A 19017-nucleotide genomic window follows, 5' to 3' on the forward strand; every position below is an offset into this window, starting at 1 on the left:
TCTGCACACCAAAGAGTCCCAGTCAAGGGCATATACCTGGGTTGCAAGTTTGATCCCCTGCCCAGTGGGGGCAATTAATCAATGTGTGTCTCTCTCATCGATGTTTCTCTCTCTATCCCCCTCTTTCTAAAATGTAATGGGAAAAATGTCAAGTGAGGATTAAAAGGAAAAAAATTATAACATAAACTCAGATGGATGTGTCATCACAAAAAGAAAGGATGCTAAAAGAAATAGTAAAAGAAAACAGCTCTTAAGAAATTTTAAAATAGGATGACAAAACTGACTAGAAACGCTGGAAGACAAAGGCAAAGCAATTGTTCAGAGTCTAGAATAAAGCTCAAGAAAAGAAGCAATTGGGGAAGTTTGGGTCTAACCAATTAGAATTTCAGAATGTACGTTATAATGGAGGAAAGCATTGAAGAAATAATGAAATAATATTTCTCTGAGATTCACAAAAGACACATACCATTAGGTTGAAATCACTTTCCCTGTTATTTTTTTAAAATGTATTTTTACTGCTTTTGGAGAGAGAAACATCAATGATGAGAGAATCATTGGTTGGCTGCCTCCTGCACGCTCCACAAACATCTCTCTGAAAATTTAGCCACAAGCCCTATTCATTTTCTCGCATCAGCTTGCAACCCTGACCAGGTATTGAACCGTGACCTCCTGGTTCATAGGTCGATGCTCAACTTCTGAACCTCGCTGGCTGGGGCTGTTATCTTGATAGAATTCAACTTCAAGAGTCAGCTGTGCGTACGGAACAGAGTAATTCACGTCCCTGTCAGCAGCTGGCTCCTGCAGGGAGGAAGAGTCCCACCGTCCCGGAGGCGAGAGGGTCAAAACTATCACGCAGAGTAACGCCAGGCCAATCACACACGAGTCCTGGTGGAAGTTAAAGTATTTATTGATGTGTTTAAACTCTGTACATTCTCCACAGATCAGATTAAGGAGTTTGTAGGTGAAGTTTACCTGTGCATAGTGGGGAGAGACATGGATAAGGGAAAGGGAGGGGGAAAAACAGTCACAGGGAAATAGAAAAAAATACACCACAGGTTACCAGAACCTTCAGAATAAAAAATAAAAAAAAAAGTGGTGACATCAACATCAACTACACAAGCATGAAGGAGGTGTGGGAAGGAACGAAGACATCTTCATTCAGACATCACGCCTGGCTTCCTGCTACGCAAAGCCAGCCCGGGGTCTCCGGGCTCTGCCCCTGCCACGGCCACCTTGAGTGAACACCAGGCGGTGTGGGGGGAGGGCAGGCAGGCAGGGAACAGCGGGAGGCGGGCCAGTGCCTTCGGAGGGAAATGCCCATGGAGGTAAAGACGGCACATCGGACATTGCGTGGAGGGAAGGAGGTGGAAAAAGCTACGGTGGGTGAGCGGTGGACAGCGAGGTCATATACACACTACAGGCTGCTATCCATGGAAGAACTGGATTTCGGAGGACAGGAGTGCGGGCGCCCATTCAGTATACACGGGCTCTGCTAAAGGTGCTGGGACGCAAATGCTTCAACTCCTTGGTGACACCGAGGAACCAGCAGTGGGAACCCTAGATGCCAAGAAACTGGTCCTTTACTATGACTTTGAGGGGGATCGGATGTGCTTCAATGGTCTCACAGTTCCCTACCCACTTCGTTTTTCAGCGACTTCCTGAGGCTCATGGAAAAAGGAAATACTGCCTTTTAAAAAACAGGAACCAGGACAGTGGCTGAGCCTCGGAGACTTACAAGGGCACCCGGGACAAGGCCCTGCACGGACAGGGTCCCTGCCGACCAGCACCTCCACGTCCATGGAGAGCATGTGAGACACACAACGGAAGTGGATGCCTGGTTAATTGGAAAAAGAAAGCTACATCAGCCAGGTATCTGCAATAGATCATTTTCTCATTTCTTTAACGTTTATATATCATATAGTTATATTAACATTTTCACCCATTTAAAAGAATGGAAATTGTGATCCTACAGTAGTACTTTATAGTCTTAGTGATCCGAGAGGTCTGAATGGAAGATGAGCTCCTCTGGAAGTAGCTGTTGGCCAGCAGTCGATCCAACGCTGGACCTTCTGGCCCAAACTGCACCCCCACTCCGATGGGGGGGAAATGCGCCTTCTCCCACTTAGACCTGCATCTGCTCAAGATACTTGTAGGTCGGGTTTTCATAGCCGTGGTTCTGCATCTTGTTCAGGTGGCGCTCCTCGGGGGTGAGCATGGGGTCGACCTGCAGGAGCAGAGACGGTGGGTCACTGCGGGGCATCCAGGGGGCGGCACGGGGTTCAACAGGCCCGGGACCACCACCACCAGCCCAGCGTCCCGTTCCCACGAGGTGATCAAAATGAATGAGGACGGGACGAGGAGAGATCAGGAGGGTCCAAGAGGCAATGCTGCTGAAACCGGTTTGGCTCAGTGGATAGAGCGTCAGCCTGCGGACTGAAAGGTCCCAGATTCGATTCCGGTCAAGGGCATGTACCTTGGTTGCGGGCACATCCCCAATGGGGGGTGTGCAGGAGGCAGCTGGTCGATGTTTCTCTCTCATCAACCGTTTCTAGCTCTCTATCCCTCTCCCTTCCTCTCTGTGGAAAATCAATAAAATATATATTTAAAAAACACACAAACAAACAAGAGGCAATGCTTCTGCAAGCCAGAGCTCTAAAAGCCTAGCCCAAGTTGGAGAACAGTGACCTGAATTTCCTAGCTCCATAACCAGGAGCGAGTCTCAGTTCTGCTCCCTACCACCCGGGACAGCCGAGGTGAGCATCCCTGTAAAACAGGACCGAGGCCGATGATCTGCCGGGCCTTTCCAGCTCAGAAACTCTAACACTAGGCCCTGGCTTCAGGAGCTGAAACCCAGTACCCCAGACATGCTCTGAATGAGTTTTCCAGAGTGTGCTATGCTCTCTATTGCACTCATTTTCTAGAATCAAGAGGCCCTGACATTTCCACCAAGAACGAGTGGTGAGTTCTCACTACTCATCGGGATGAAAGAGAAACAATCTACTATGCTTTCTACATTTCCTGTTGCTTTTTTTCCCATTAAAAAATAAGAACAGCCCGGCTGGCATGGCTCAGTGGTTGAGCATCAACCTATGAACCAGGAGGTCACAGTTCGATTCCCGGTCAGGGCACGTGCCTGGGCTGCGGGCTTGCTCTTCAGCGGGGGACATGCAGGAGGCAGCCAATTAATGACTCTCTTTCATCACTGATGCTTTTCTCTCTCTCTCTCCCTCTTAAATGAATTAAAAAAACATATTAACAAAACAAAAGAATATTAGTCCTGCTTATAGTTTTAAGATGGAACTACTCATGATTACCACGGTTGCCCGATCTGCCACAGACCTGACTTGCTCCTTATAAAACAAGTCAACAACAAAGAAGAGCATCATAGTCCTCCATGCTGATACCCAACGTGCCTGAAAAAAGAACTGGAGACAGATCCACCCTCTGCAACAGAAAGTGCTCTTAGGATTTCCTCACATCCAGTCAAAGCCCAAATTAATGTTAAAAGTTGGTAACAGCCTTTTGTCACAGAATCCACATAATTCAGTTGGAGCTGACTTTCAAAACATGAGCTATAATTCAGTTGGGGCTGACTTTCAAAACATGAGCTAACGATCCAGTGAGCGATCTAGCTGCCGGGCAGCGCCCAAGAACAGACATCTGAACCCCAGCAAGTCCCGCCAGCAGAGAGAAGCCCCCAGCGCGGGCCGGCGGGAGCACTCACCTCCACGATCCCATGGCTGATGGTGCCGTACTGCCTCTTCCTCAGCATCACCAGGCTGATGACGATGACCGTGGCTATGGCCACCGCGATGACCAGCAGGCCAATGAGGGCACTGCTGCTCAGACTGAAGTCCTCCCGCAGCTGCCCCACCGATTCCTACAAGAAGAGGTACACGTGCAGGAAAGCACGGCGTGAAAGGCAGGCAGGAGCGAGACGCCCTCAGTCAGGGCCGGGCCCCTCCAGTGCCTGAGCAACCCCAGGGCCCAGCTTTCCAGGTGCCATCCCCCTGGGAGGACCCCCACTTCTCCATGAAGATTCACCCTGCATTAGAGGCTAAACACATACCGGCTCTTCCTCAAGGCCTCCAACTCTCTCAGAATTAAAGATCATCTCCTTCACATCCAGAGTCTCATCAATGACCTGCAACACATGGAAACGTCAGTAACCGGGAGGGGGAGCTAGGGAGGGGGAGCTAGGGAGGGGGAGCTAGTGTCAACGTAACGCCATTCCGTGTGCTGGAAGGGAGGCAGATACGGGTGGACATCACATCCACCAGTTCTGCCTCATTCACCGAGATCCATGCGAACCCCTTGGAAGGAGCCTGTGGGTGCAGGGCCTCTACCATCCAACTATGTTAAGAATAATCCAGAAATAGGAGAGAGAGAAAACGCTAGAATGATTAACAGGAGGTGTGAACCCAAGGCAGCACTGAGTCAAAGCCAGCTCTCCTCCACATTCACAGTTCAGAGGCTGTTTCCCAGTGAATCTCTCCTCACTGGGAAACAGCCTCTGACATTCTACTCAACTCTTTAGTTGCAAATGTATTTCCCATTGCATAGCAAGGAATGAGCTACTGTTCAAAATTAATTCTTCATCCCAGACGCTAAGCAACACGGGGACCTGTGGGAGCAGCGGGGCCCGCCCGCCTGCCACCTGGAAAGCACCCGAAACAAGGCTACTAGCCCGCATTCTTTTTCCAAATGAAAACAGGGCAGGCGAGAGAGAGAGAGAAGTGGCTCACCATGTTTTCATCCACTTTGTTCTTGCTGTTGATCACCTTCTCCTCGGCGCCTATCAGCCCTCCGTCCTGCTCGGCCAATCCAGAGCCTGTGTGGAGAGGGCGCAGCTGCATTTCCCGGGGCATCTGGGCCTCTCACGGAAGCAGGACGCCCTCCTGGGGCAGCGCCCCCCGGAGGGCCTCCCCGCAGGCACTGCTCAGCTCCCGTTCGGAGGAAGCGCAGTGCTCACAGGGATGAGCGGAACGGGTGGTTCCCAGAGGCGGATGGAGTGATGGAGAGGAGCGCGCTTGCTGTACCAGCCGGGAAGGATGGAGCGCAAGCCTTCGGGAGACGGTGCTTATTGTAAGAGGACGCAGCTGGTGCCCAGGCCTTCCAGCACAGAACCCATGGGACGCCCAGGTGACACCACCGAGCCCCTCCTCCTCCAACAGCTGGGGCTCCCTTCCAATGAGCAACTGTCAGACCTCCAGCATCTTTATCCCACGGGCAATTCTTTCGGCCTGAAGTAACCTCCGTGACCTTAAGCCCTTCCCATTTGTCCTTCAAGCCACAGCTGCTCTTAGGAGACACCCCAGGCTATAGCACTTCAAGCACTATCTGTAATGATGGATTTTCTCCTGCCTCCGGCCAGGCTGTAACCCTCTCTGGGCCTGGGTCCCAGATGATCACATCCTCACTGGCTATGAGAGCACAAACAGGAAGGAAGCATCCCATAAAAGGCGGGATATCCTGACCTCAGGGCGGAAGGCACCATTCTATAGATGAAGCAGCAACAGCACACTCCTCCGGTCAAGGTCAGACATGGCCTGAGCCGATGTCACTTGTGTGTGGCACTCTAATCGGCCACAGAGACAGGCCAGCGCAACCCCAGCAAGAGGAAACGAGGCGCAAGCCTCTCGACTCTTTATTTTTAGCCCCAAAGCTAAAAATAAAAATGTGATTCCCTGCTACCCTAACACGTGCACATTAATAAAAACCTACACAGTCCTTACAGACATCTGATGTGAACCTCTTATAAAAGGACCAACCTGAAAGGATGCTCAGCATTCAAAGAGGCCACCTGCCAGCGAGGAACAGTCACACACGAGCATCTGCAAAGCTCTGCTGCCCCGGGCTGGCCACCGTGAGCCTTCCAGCTCACACCACGGAGCAATGGTAACAACTCCTGCTGACCCCGCAGGCCGGCTGACGCAGTCCCTCCCGAGTACACAGCCAACAATGATGCCTGTTTGCTCTAGGGCTTTCATTGTAAAGAATCATTTCACAGCTGCATTCTAGGGGAAGGTAAGCCAGGGCTGGCATTTGTTGTCTCAAAATGCCAATGAAGCGGCCCCTCCACTGTTGCGGGGAGAGGAACGGCGCCACCTCAGCAAGCATGTGTGTGCCGAGCCTAAGCCACTGGGACTGCCCTCCTTCCACCGCTTTTCTCAGATCTCCTCTTTAAAACTGTGAAGGTCGGTGGGCAGGATCCTATCTGAAAACTAATGTGGCACTGGATCTGCTACTAGTCCATGCTGTTTAAGTACTTTTTGGGTGATATAACCCGTGTAAACACTAACCAAAACCATTTTGATTTGGTGAAACGCATAAACAATGGCTTTAAGAGACCAAAAGTTAATGTTTAAATTATCCCAACTATTAACAGTTGGGGCCCAAGGGTAAAAGCCAGCTAATCTCCTAAGAAATGGATCTTGATCTGTGACCATAACATCTTGGGCTCGATCCGTAAGCATGTGAGCAGTTCAGAGCAGGGTAACCACAGTGACGAAGAGGCACGTCATAGTGGTGTACGGTGAAGCATTCGCGTAGAAGCATTCACACTAGAGGGCTTGGAGTCTGTTCTGTTCTGAGATACGCTGGGGCACCCCCAGCACCCCCTGCTGGCCAGAGAGCACCACCTGGCCTGCCACAGCTTGTCTGCAAAGCCCACAGTGGGCTGGCAGACACACACTGAGTACTCACACCCTCCGAACTGGCTCACAGTGACGGCAGCTACCTGGGACATTCAGCAGCGGACACTGCATTTTATGCAACAGAAACAGCGGGGCTTTGAAGACAGAGGAGCTGGGTCCAAATTCTGGTTTCTCTGCCTCTTAAACTCATTCCTTTGAGCAAGTTCCGTAACTCTAAGGCTTCTTCGACTGCCTGATCTAGGAAGCAGCTAAAATCCCACCCACGGTGCTCACATACCGTTACCTCTTCCCGACACGAGACTCACTGCAGAGGCTCCACCGGCTGCACCCTCTGGCTTTTAGAATGTGCTGCTTATTGCAATAACCAGGGGACATGAGACTACTACAGTGGCCAGGTGGGCACAAAGGGCGAGGACAGCCAGAGAGGGAAAAACGTAAGTGGGAGCAGCAGAGAAAAAGATTTAAAAATAAAAATAAAAAAGAGCCTCTCCTGAATGAGATTAAGCCTATTTGCTTTCATATGGCCAAAGTCTCCCCGGATTAAAGGATTTAGGAAACACCTCTGGTTACTCTGTTCTCTGAGCACCCAGGGGGCAAACTTGGGGTGGCCACCTGGTGACCAAGGTCACGGGCACTGGGCTGGATGCTGGAGACGGGACTGCTGTGGCTCTGCACAGCCATGGCGGAGGAAGGAGGTGGGAACAGTCGGTGATGTTATGGAACAGAAGATGAGGTTCGGACACACTGGGGAAGTGACAGGGATGAAGGTCTTAAAGGGAACATCTCTGACAAACCAACCTTTTTTCATTGGGTGGTACAACTCCGGCTGGGTGTCTAGCAGAAAGGAAAACAATAAAAACAAAAATAGCACAAAAGGAGATTAAGAAGGAAAATGGCTTTCATATTTCCTATTTTAGAACTCCTCTATAATGTGAACCAGAAGTCCTCTTCCTTAAAACCCGGCCTGAAAATCCCACAGACCAAACAGCAGTGAGGGCTGGACGGTGTGAGAGAAAGGAAGAGGTTTGTCTTGGGTCTTCTGGGGGAGAATTTGTGAGATTCCAAAATTATTTAGCTTAGCCCACAAGATTCTTTTTCTTAGAAAAATAACAAAATCAGAAGTTGACAGATTGACACGGTCCTGTATCTAAGACGCCCGGATGCTCCCACCCCAAGGAGCTGTGTTGGCATGGCCGCCATGCTGTGCCACGGAGCCTGGGGTTGGCAGGGCAGGTTTGGGGGGGGCATGGGGACAGGAGAGACACAGTGGTGCCTCCTTCATCAGCTCCTTTCTCAGATTCTGCTGTTGCTGGAGGGTCAACTGAGTTGGCACTCCGAGGTAGCTAGTTCAGAAAGTAATTACGGTCTGAAGGCCCCTCCCGCTCTGGGGCTCCCCCAGGCCTCCGCCAGCATTACTGGGCCAGGTCAGAGGCCTGCGGCACCACATCAGGTGGGCTCAGCCTTACTCTCCACCTACGAGCTATCAGACCCTCGGCAGACACTGAACCTCTCTGAACCTTGGAACCCCAATGGGGAAACTCTGAGGATTAACTGAGAGCACCCAGGAACGATGCTGAGCTGAAGCTGGCTGTCAATAAGGACTCTATAGTGTGGCCTTTTTTTTTTTTTTTTTTTTTTTTTTATAACCATACCATCAGCAAGAATAGCAGACAAATAGAGAGACTGATTCCACACCCTGGTCCAGGGCCCGCTCTTACTCCGCACTTGGTGTTGCTGGTGCAGACCCAGGGGTCAGAGGTGCCCTTGGTCAGCAAGAACCAGCAAGAGGTAGCAGTCAGCGTGCCTGACCGGAAGGACAGGGACACAGCTTCCTATCCTGACCCAATAGCACAGTTAAGTCATGTCATCTCTGTAGCCTCTCCATTATCTGACTCCAAGACTGCTATGAAAAAAAAAGGACACAATTTGACACAAAAGTGCTGTGTCCACGGTAAAATGACTTACACATGGAATAAGCTTTACACTTATTGGCGGTAGCTGACAGGCCCGGGAAAAACTGTAGTCTTTAAGTAAACCATTTATAAAAAGTGAGAAATAGGACTAACCTCATGGTGATAATGAAACCAGCTATCTGAAAGCTCGCACTTCGGTGCCTGCACATAGTAGGTGCTCAATGACCCACATCTCCCTTGCCCTGCCCTAACACCTACTAGAAACACAGCCTCACCGATACAATCCAGGTCCAAAAATCTGACTTCAATTCTCTAATTGTAGTCTTCTCCCTTCTTGCCCCCACCTCCACCCACCCCCCACACCACCCTGGGCCCACCGCCAAGAAGTTGCACTGCCCATCATACACACCTTCGTTCTCAGGTAAGGACGGGAAGGGATGGAAGGGGCGGAATGGTGGGATCTCATCACTTTCTTCAGAGCTCACCCGGACGTCCACGGGGGTCTCTGAGATGGAGGACGTGAACTGGTCCATGTCTGCACGCTGTTCCTGAAGCAGCTCATCTGACAGAGACAGACACGGCAGGGAGCCAGGTTTTCAAAAGGATCCGGGTTCTCGGCACAGGACCAGAGCCTGAACAGGACTCGTTCATGTGATTACAGCTCGCGAGTCCGGCCTGAAACACCCTCTGATTCTGGGGTGCTGCAGAACCCCAGCCCTGGGGGGGCCCGGGCTCCATCCTGGGCACCCTCTTCTCTAGTAATTCTATCTAAGGCACAGCTTTAAACACCACCCACACAGCATGGCTCCCAAATCTGTGTCTTAACTAACGCCTGGCTTATCAGGCTAATGGCTACTTGACACGCCCACTTCACGTCCAACAGCAACTTCTGTTTAAAACGAGTGAAGACACCGCTCTGCCTTAGTCAACTCTGGCACCACCACCCACTCACTGCTCCCAGTGAAGACCTGGGCATCGTCCTTAATGCCTTTCTCCCCCTCAATCCCCATCTGCCCGGCCCGTCCACCTCCTTCTGAGACCTCCCACTCTCTCTCCTCCATCACCACCCAAGTGCACACAACCACCAGCTCTCTCCCGGATTTTTACAGCCACTTCCTGGGGGGACTCTGGTTTTAATCAACTCTCCACACAGCATCTCAGTTACTTTTTAAAAAATTCATGTTCTTTTTAAAAGCATAATCCAGATCTAGTCACTCACTAGTTTAAAAGCCTCTAATGGCTTTCTATCATCTGGAAGTAAAGTCCGAACCCCTGGGTTTTGCTAAAATCTCTTAACAAAGTGGCCTCTGCCTATTTCTTTGGCCTAGTTTCTCCCTGATCCTCTCAAATGTGCCTGCTGCTTGATTTACATGCCAGGCTTCTGCTGGAGTCATGCCTGTGATAAGGATGTTCTCTCCCCTGGGGTCTCAGGTTACTGGCCCTGAGAAAGCCTCCCTGACCACCCAGCCACTCACCAACACTACCCTAGTTACCCCCCTCCACAGCTCCCACCACCAGCTGATACTTGCTTTTCTGTCTGTCTCTCCTACGCTAACGGAGGAGTTACTTACTGTCTGCTTGTGCACCGTTTACACTGTGACACAGGACAGATAATAAATATTCGCTGCATAATCGGAGAAGACAGAGACCAAGAGGGAGAGGAGGTGAGAACGTGTGTAAAACAGGTGCCCAGAAATGCATCAGCACAAGGGAGAAGGTAACAGGAGACTTCCCCCAGGCCCCTGCAATTTTACACCCTGGAGTTCTCTCCCGGTAACAGAGTGAAGGTCAATGAAACTCAAGGCTCGGTGGCTCACAGCCAGTCTTTGACCTGGACACGTGGATTCCAGACTTCTGGAACCCCGGGGTGCTCACACCCAGCCTCACGGCTTTCCCACGGCCCAGTTCTCTGACCTCTCTCGGCCATCACTCGCAAGCCTTCCCAAGACCCCACCTGACACAGTCAGCACCCACCAATTTCCTCTTGGATCTCCTGGGCTACATAAGGTACTTTGTAGAGCAGAGAGAGGCTCTGGTTTCTCCTTTCCTCAATCACGTGGAGATGCGTCATCACCTGGAAGGACAGTATGGGGGAGGCCTGTCAGCAGCACAGCCGGGAGGAAGACTAGCCACATGCACTCCCGCAGGGACAGCCACACACATCCCACAAGGCCAGCCCTCCACAGCGCCCGGCGAAGCAGCTGGCAGAGGGAACGCACCAACCGCCACACACGTACTGACCAGGGAAGTGAGGAATTGTGCAGACTGTGCAGTGCCCCCCAGCGATCTCAGAATTTACCAGAGTCCTCCAAGTTAAAGAAAACGTAAGAATCCTACTAGCCAGCTGTTGGCTTGTCTTTCATATAACTTGCTGGACTGAATGAATTAGAAAGAGCCTTAGTTTGCACAATGCCAGGGACTCTGTAAAGTTTTTCTGAGTGAAACCAGGAGAGTTGGGTCAATTTCTACCACTGGTTAGATTAGATGGGATAAAAAAAGGAGAAGGGAATCACTGGCTAAAAAGATTTGGGGGGAGAAGGAACCAGCCACAAACACTGCTTTGTGAAGTAGCTGCTTAAAACAATTTCATGGTGATAGCTAGTTTATTCCTATTTAACGAAATTAGCTATTCTTTCAAAAATTTACGCTAAGGTATACACAAACCTGATTTTAAGGAGGGTTAAGTAAGACTTATCTACCGTCCATCCGTCTTCCATAGCTCACTACCCTTTCTGAATGCAAATTTCCAAGGTTGCTCACTTCTTTAAAAAAACCGTTAAAACTGGTCACTTACTTTTAAAGCTTCTCCAGATGGGAAAGAAAGGTGATTTGAGGTAACTGCCACCCCAATGACACAGCGAGACACGTTGCAGCTCACACAAGCTATTTGAGGTTACTGCTGCCTGGCTACTCTTGTAGTTACCAAGCTCTTCCTACAGAGGGCGAGCTACACCCATGGATGAATTATGTGGGCTACAATCCACTAACATGAACGTCAAAATGGGGGGTGGGTTGGAAGAGTTAACTGGAAAGATGCTTTTATGGTAGACGGGTATCTCTCTGACCGTTAAAAGCAAGGCTGAAGCAATTTAATTTTACATCTGCCATTCTTTCAATCAAGTAGACTGCTAGGAAGGCACAAGTAGGAACGCCTCAGAGAGAAAATGCCTAGAAAGGAACACGTGGCCCTCCCCAGGCTGAGCATGTGCTGGCATCGCTCCTCTTCTTCAGCTGAGGGAGGAGGCCTACAGCCGTGAGGACAGAGTGCACTATGGGGGGAAGGCATGTTACTCAACCAACCAAACCCGCATGTGGTAACGGCTGAATGTATTCAGGGCTCTCTGGAGCTTAGGGAACAGAACAGGGAACAGGCGAAAGGCTAATGGGACTCAGGGGGGCTCAGAGCGGACAGCAAACACCACACAGCAGAGCTGGGTTTCCCCGCGATGTCCGGAGGAGGGCTCGGCTTCCCGTGTGACGTGGTGGGCACTTCAGTCCTGCTTGTGGGTGAGTCATCCCCTAGGTGTCGATTTAATACACCGATTAGATTTCCCCTATTCTCATCACTCAGAACAGGCCGTGTTCTCTATAAAATCCTTCACAATAGTTCTTCCATACACAAGGATTTTTAAAATGATCTCTTGAAAAAAAATCAAGTAGACCTACAAAACCTACCCATCAAGATGCATGCTAGAGAGCTTCCTGGAAGCCACTCTAGGAGGTTCTTGCCTTTTCTCCTCTCCGCTCCTGCATCCAGCTTAAAGAAAAGCACTGTGTGCCGAAGCCAGTTTGGCTCAGTGGTAGAGCGTCGGTCTGCGGACTGAAAGCTCCCGGGTTCGATTCTGGTCAAGGGCATGTACCTTGGTTGCGGGCACATACCCGGTAGGGGGTGTGCAAGAGGCAGCTGGTTGATGTTACTCTCTCATCGACGTTTCTAGCTCTCTATCTCTCTCCCTTCCTCTCCGTAAAAAATCAATAAAATATATTTAAAAAAAAAAAAAGGCACTGTGCCCCCAGGCTACAGCAGGGTCCCTCTGGTCCCCAGACCTGGCCCCTTCCGTTCTTCCCACTCCTCAGGAGCCCCAGTTCTTTCATTACCCCAGATATCCAACTGCTGAAACGCAGCTATGTTTGAGGACAATTCCTCTTCCTCTTTACAATGAATGTAATTAATCCTGTGTGCCCTGGGAGCTGCTCAATGGCACACAGGGACTGGACTCTGTGGCGTCAGACGTGAGGGCCGAGTCTGGCAGGTGGACAGGAAGTGCACAAACACCTGCTCAATGAAGGAGCAGCACCCTCGCCACAGCGCTCCTAGGCCTGCGGGCAGAGGACCTTCTGTCATCACGGGCAGAGGCTGGGAGGGCGAGTTCCTGGGATGAGGGGCAAGTGCCCACACTTGTAAGGACCCACAACAGCACAGCACGGGGCTTATAATATGGGAGTAAATGAGATAGGATCAGTCATGTCAAACTAACAGGCTACAGAAGAAACAAAAGACTCAACACAAAACAAACCCACTAATGGGCTGGACTATTAGACTGTGATTTGTAAGGGAGCCAGCAGTCTTACAGGCAAGTTCATTTTCCATGTATACGAGAGTAAAACTCAACCTAATATGTGGACAATATCGAATTTAGAAAGAGGATCCAGAAATAAACTTTTATAGATGACTACAAAGAAAAGCTAGAAAGCTAGACCCAGTGTGGGTCAAATCCCAGGAATCTAAGTGTGTGTTTAAACAAAAATGTAATGTTGAAGATACCAATCTTTATGATCTCCTAGATTTAGCAGCCTAGAAAATTATTTCCAATATTAATTCCAGTGGTGCCCTAAATAAAAATAAACTGTTAGATACTGACTTACAATGGAATCACCCATTACTAAACTTTCAGAAACTGTTTAAGTAGAAAGTACTTCATATTGCCAGTTTGATTCCTGGTCTGGGCACATGCCCGGGTTGCAGGCTCAAACCCCAGTAGGGGGTATGCAGGAGGCAGCTGACCAATGCTGCATTCTCACATTGATGTTCCTCTCTCTTCCCCTGTCCCTTCCTCTCTCTCTAAAAATCAATAAACTATTCTTAAACCAGCTCTTGTACCTAATGACGCTGGAAATGAGAAACGCTGTCTCAGGACTGATAACAAGCACGACCATCAGTGCTGACCGACTGACCGCAGCCACAGCAGCCTCTCCCACCAGAAACTCTCAGAGCGACCGGGACTCCGCCCAGGTACCTGGGATTTCATCTGAGCCGCCTTCTCCGGGTCCACCGCCAACACGTGCTGGTAGTGGCGGATGGTGTGCAGGCGGTCTTTGTTCTCGGCGCGGACGTACCGCCGCAGGGCCTGGAGGATGCGATGAGGCTGCACGACAGAATCGTTGTTTTAAGACCCAGAGAAGAGGGCATTGAAAATAGACAGAAAAACAAGGCTTTAAAAATCCCCTTAAGAACGTAAAGCTCAGTGAGGCATAAGAATGAAAGCTGTCCTTTCCAACGCTTTTAGCTTTTAGCAACAAGAAGCCAAATCTAGGTTCCAGAGTTGTATTAGCTCCTTCACAAACAGTATTTTCCCTAATTTCTAGTCCACTGTCGTCCTCCAATGGGCACTTTTTTTGCTGGCTCAGCCTCTGACACCTTAATTACAAACCAGGAGGTCCCTGTGTCACCCAGAAGTGACTTTACTTGCTTACTTAGGATACAAATATCCTCCCCTCAGAGCAAGACAGGGTAGACAGAGTCAAGGGATAAACAGTCTGACACTGTTCGGCCGGTGTGGTTCAATGGATAGACCTTCATGAACGAGGAAGTTATGATTTGATTCCCTGCCTGAATTGCAGGCTCGATCCACATATGGGGCCTGCAGGAGGCAGCCAATCAATGATTCTCATCATTGATGTTTCTATCTCTCCCTCCCTCCCTTTCCCTTTCTCTCTGAAATCAATAAAAATATGTAGTTTTAAAAAGTCTAAGACTACCGGCACAAAAAGGTTCCTATATAAACTACTTTACCCCTTTCTTCACAATTTTATTTAAAACAGAACTGGTTCAAAGCCTTTGTCCGTGGAAGGTACGTTTTTATTCTTTGACAGTAAAGCTGTGAACAAAAATCTGGCAACTGGGTAACTACCAGCCAATGTGCTGAGGCTGGGGCTTCGCTGGGTCATACCCACGCCACAGGTGCACACGCACGCAGTGCAGTGCCACGTCGATGTAAGCGGATCCTGCAATACAATTCCCTTTTCTCCCTCCTCTCCTTCCCCCACTTCCAGCCTTGCCAGGGCTTGTCACAAACACGTCATTTTATGGACCCGTGTCAGGCTGGTTCCACATAAACACGACTTGGGGGCAGGCCACCCTGGGGCACGCTTCCCGGTGCCCTGCTGCCCGCACTCACCCGCGGCGGGTCGGCCTGCAGGGCGGCCAGGTAGTTCTCCAGCGCCATGCGGCGGCGGTCGTTCAGCATGGCTTCCACCCGGGCCAGGTGCGTTTCCACCAGCTGCTGCTTCTCGCTGGCGGCTTCTTTCTCCAAAGCTTTCACCATCGCTTGGAAGTGCTATAGCCAGAAGGCAGACAACATGTAATTCATGGCAGCCGGAGGAAGTCTAGGCCAACACCTAAGAGCTCAGCACTGGCTTCTCCCTGCCCAGGGCGTGTGAGCCGCAGTGGGTCCAGAGAGTGGAGCAGGTTATGATCTAGGCCTTACACACGGGAAGTCCTCACTATCCACACCAGCTTCTGTGACTAAGTAAAACAACATATAATACAACCAATTTTGCTGATAGGCTAACTGATATAAACAAGGGTTAAACCCGGCCGGTGTGGTTTAGTGGTTGAGCGTCGACCTATGAACCAGAAGGTCACAGTTTGATTCCGTCAGGGCACATGCTCAGGTTGCGGCTTGATCCCCATTGTGGGGCGTGCAGGAGGCAGCCAGTCAACAATTCTTGACCCATCATTGGTGTTTCTCGCTCTCCCTCTCCTTTCCTCTCTGAAATAAATAACAATATGTTAAAAATAAACAAAACGAGGCTTAAGTTGCTACAGCATCTCAGAAACATCATAAAATGATGCTAACAAAATGACGTGATCTGAGGAGCCGCTGCACTTCATCTGCTCTGTTAGAATAATCCCTCCTTGCCAAAACCGGTTTGGCTCAGTGGATAGAGTGTCAGCCTGCGGAATGAAAGGTCCTGGTTTCAATTCCGGTCAAGGGCATGTATCGATACATTGGTTGTGGGCACATTCCCGGGTGTGTGTGTGTGTGTGTGTGTGTGTGTGTGCAGGAGGCAGGTGATCGATGTTACTCTCTCATCGATGTTTCTAGCTCTCAATCCCTTCCCCTTCCTCTCTGTAAAAAATCAATAAAATATATTTTAAAAAAAAATCCCTCCTTGTCTAATAACAGTGTCAGAGCTCCTCAGCACTTCCCTGGCACTGCCCGCTTCTCCACGTGCACTGCAAGGAAAGCAATACCCACTTTCCACCCGGTGGCCATCACTTCCTCATCCTGAAACCACAGCCTAATGGGAGACGTGATGTGAAGCACGTCCCAGTGTATGGCGGGTTCCTCTGAGTCATTCCCACTGCAATCCCGAGGGGCCAGCAGTGAGCTGTGAGTGCTGGCCCCATTTAACGGCCTGGCTCAAGGCTGCGGGCTCACTTCCCTGCACGGATGCACCAGCTGTGCAGAAACGAACACAACGGGACCTTCTAGGTGTTCTGAGACAGGGTTATCGTGAAGGGAGACTTCTGCTAAACACACACCAACGGATTTAAAATGTTTACGTGTCAGAGCCCCACACCCGTCCCGTAGATGGTATCCCTATTCCCATCAACACTCTTCTACGCAAGGAGGAGGCAGCTGCTGCTGTGAGTCTAAGGTTACATTCTCACAGAGTTATTTCTCCTCTGCCTTTCGACTTTTCAACCAGTCTGTAAAAGCAAGAGTTCAGTGCTGCTGAAAGGCAAGTGGCAGCCTAAGAAGAAAGATGACCGAGGATTGGAGCCAAGAGAGCAGAATGAACAAACGCAGCGGATAAGGTTGCTTCCTGGAGTGAATGAGGTGCGCTCTGGCTGGGGGTTGGTTTTCCTCCTGCCATACGCGAGCTATTCTAGAAAACACCAGTTGGGAGGTTAAAGCTTCCTGTAACATAAGCTCCCGAGTGAACGGAGCTGTGAAGCCCTAACTTCCGGGGAGGTGGTGCTGACCGCCTCTGAGGGCCGGGCTGGCAGCCCCGCCCTGGACGGCACGTCTCACCTGGATCAGCGTCTGCCTCTCTGCTTTAGGGAGGTTCTTCGCTTGAAGCTCAGCCTCTTCCCACTCCTTCTTTACCTAGAAGGAAAGTCAGAGTTCTCTAACCAGGGAGTAGTCTCTAGAACAATTCCCCGCAGCTCAGGCAGGAAACTGTGCAGAAGGAAATCGCACGTGTGACCCCTCGTGAGCTCAGGCTGTTTAGCTTGTTCCCAGAGCACTGCCTCTGGGGCTGCGCCTCCGTGTCCCCCAATGGAGTCTCAACCCCACACTTCTTCGTTCTATCTCCTTGGGCACGTTATTAAGTCTCTGTGTCGCCCTAGCTGGTTTGGCTCAGTGCATAGAACATTGGCCTGTGGGCTGAAGGGTCCCAGGTTTGATTCCAGTCAAGGGCACATGCCCGGGTTGCAGGCTCGATCCCCAGTAGGGGATGAGCAGGAGGCAGCCAGTCAATGATTCTCTCTCATCATTTATGTTTCTATCTCTTTCTCCCTCCGCCTTCCTCTCTGAAATTAATAAAAATATATTTTTTAGAAAGTCTTTGTGCCTTAGCCTCCTCTCCAAAAGAGAGAGCAGGAGGTTGGTACCCATTTCTCAGAACTGATGTGGGTAAAACAGAATTACGACCATTTTTAAAAAAATATATATTTTATTGATTTCTTACAGAGAGGAAGAGAGAGGGACAGAGAGTTAGAAACATCGATGAGAGAGAATCATCGATCAGCTGCCTCTTGCAAACCCCCACTGGGGATGTGCCCGCAACCAAGGTACATGCCCTTGACCGGAATCGAACCCAGGACCTTTCAGTCCGCAGGCCGACGCTCTATCCACTGAGCCAAACTGGTTTCGGCAAATTACGACCATTTCTCCCAAAATATAAGCCCAGCTCAGGTGACGTGTGAGATTCCAGGTGGTCACTGAGACCTAGCAAGGACTCCCTCTGATTTCCTCTGAATCCCTGGGTGAGTCTGGAGAAAGTCACTCACGGGGCCCATGTTGTTCTAACACTTACAATTCTTTTAGGGAAAAAGAAAACATCCCAAGACACAGAACCTACAACAGGCACTACTATCTAGTGTCTTGCTCTCATTTAATACATGTTTACACTTACCTTTCTCTAAAGGCAAATGGCACTAGCTCTTCACAACCATGACATGAAGTTCCCTTCTTTAAAATACATTTTTAAGCTAGCTAATGGTAAAAAATACTAGAACTAATGAGAACATAATAGCTTAAGTGCTGGCCACCGAGTGTGGAACACAGTGCACTGAGGGAATTATGCTTCTGTGGAGCTGGGGAAGGAGGGAGGCCTAGTCACACTGAGAAGGTTCCCTTATACTCGTACACCTCACCTGTCCTAGGCGACATGCTAGCATGACAGTCTAGAGAGATGGTGTCCCTTTTCTTCAACTATGAAAACCATGCCCCAGTGCCCATCGCCATGCAGACACGGGGAGGCCGCAGCTTACCCTGTCCATGCGGTTGCGGTGCCGGATTTCCAGCTGCTCCTTCGCCTTCTGGAAGCGCGCATGCTCGTTGTCATCCGCAGAGGTCTCGAAATACACATCCACGTCACTGGTCGGCAGAGGAGTTGGGGGAACTGGAAGAGAATGACAGAGGGCGGTCTCTTTGGGGGCGAGGGCCCTGCTGACCCGGATGGCACTGCGCTCCGGGAGGACACAGTCTGCCTGGTACTGCCTCCAAGGGCGGGCGCTCCTGTCTGCCAAGCTCCTATCTCTAAGGATGGGCGCCCCTGTCTGCCAGGACCCGGCGGTTAGGCTGCGCTGGTCCACTCGCCTTCCACTAGATTCACCCACTGGGCCAGTCCAGGTACCCTGGCAACTATGGTGCCAGCCAGGCATTTCCTGAGGACTTCAGGGGCAGAAAAGGAAATCGCTTCTTCTAACTGTCCCTTGGTTCCTGAAGTCTTAAAACCTAAAAAGTTACTGCCTTACTGCTGTCACTGATGGCATCTGACCAGGGATAAGGGCTGGAGTCAGACCAGCCAAGCGCTTCCACACCCTCTATTTTGAAGGGAACTTGAGGGCTCGGGGCTCCTTTCTTCTTGCTGTTTTAGGTGGGAACTTACTTTGGGGAACTAACTCATCTGAGTGTTCTTTGCACACTGGGAGAGCCCAACTGCTCTCGCTGGTGTCTCAGTGTTCAACAGTATTGAACCCCGGATAGCAGAGA

The 19017-nt window shown here is 50.4% G+C and overlaps 1 protein-coding gene across 6 annotated transcripts in view; it reads right to left on the bottom strand.

Moving 5' to 3' along the window:
• Window positions 1–889: 889 nt before the first annotated feature.
• Window positions 890–19017, bottom strand: part of APLP2 (amyloid beta precursor like protein 2) — a 55388-nt gene continuing 37260 nt past the window's right edge. For 2 of the 6 annotated variants that reach the window (XM_036449688.2, XM_036449686.2), the window contains 11 exons: window positions 18294–18424; window positions 16831–16905; window positions 14968–15126; window positions 13807–13935; window positions 10544–10643; window positions 8979–9131; window positions 7455–7490; window positions 4746–4831; window positions 4070–4144; window positions 3725–3880; window positions 890–2224 (listed from right to left, as the gene is read on the bottom strand). In XM_036449688.2, coding sequence (XP_036305581.1) covers window positions 2123–2224; window positions 3725–3880; window positions 4070–4144; window positions 4746–4831; window positions 7455–7490; window positions 8979–9131; window positions 10544–10643; window positions 13807–13935; window positions 14968–15126; window positions 16831–16905; window positions 18294–18424 — 1202 coding nt within the window. In that variant the 3' untranslated portion in view covers window positions 890–2122. Of the gene's footprint in view, window positions 2225–3724; window positions 3881–4069; window positions 4145–4745; window positions 5043–7454; window positions 7696–8978; window positions 9132–10543; window positions 10644–13806; window positions 13936–14967; window positions 15127–16830; window positions 16906–18293; window positions 18425–19017 lie in introns of those variants that run through there. The other 4 variants (XM_036449689.2, XM_036449687.2, XM_036449691.2 and 1 more) reach the window with 3 other exon arrangements.

This window comes from Pipistrellus kuhlii, unplaced genomic scaffold, assembly GCF_014108245.1.
Source record: "Pipistrellus kuhlii isolate mPipKuh1 unplaced genomic scaffold, mPipKuh1.p scaffold_m20_p_20, whole genome shotgun sequence".
In the NCBI taxonomy this organism is placed as follows: Eukaryota; Metazoa; Chordata; class Mammalia; order Chiroptera; family Vespertilionidae; genus Pipistrellus; species Pipistrellus kuhlii.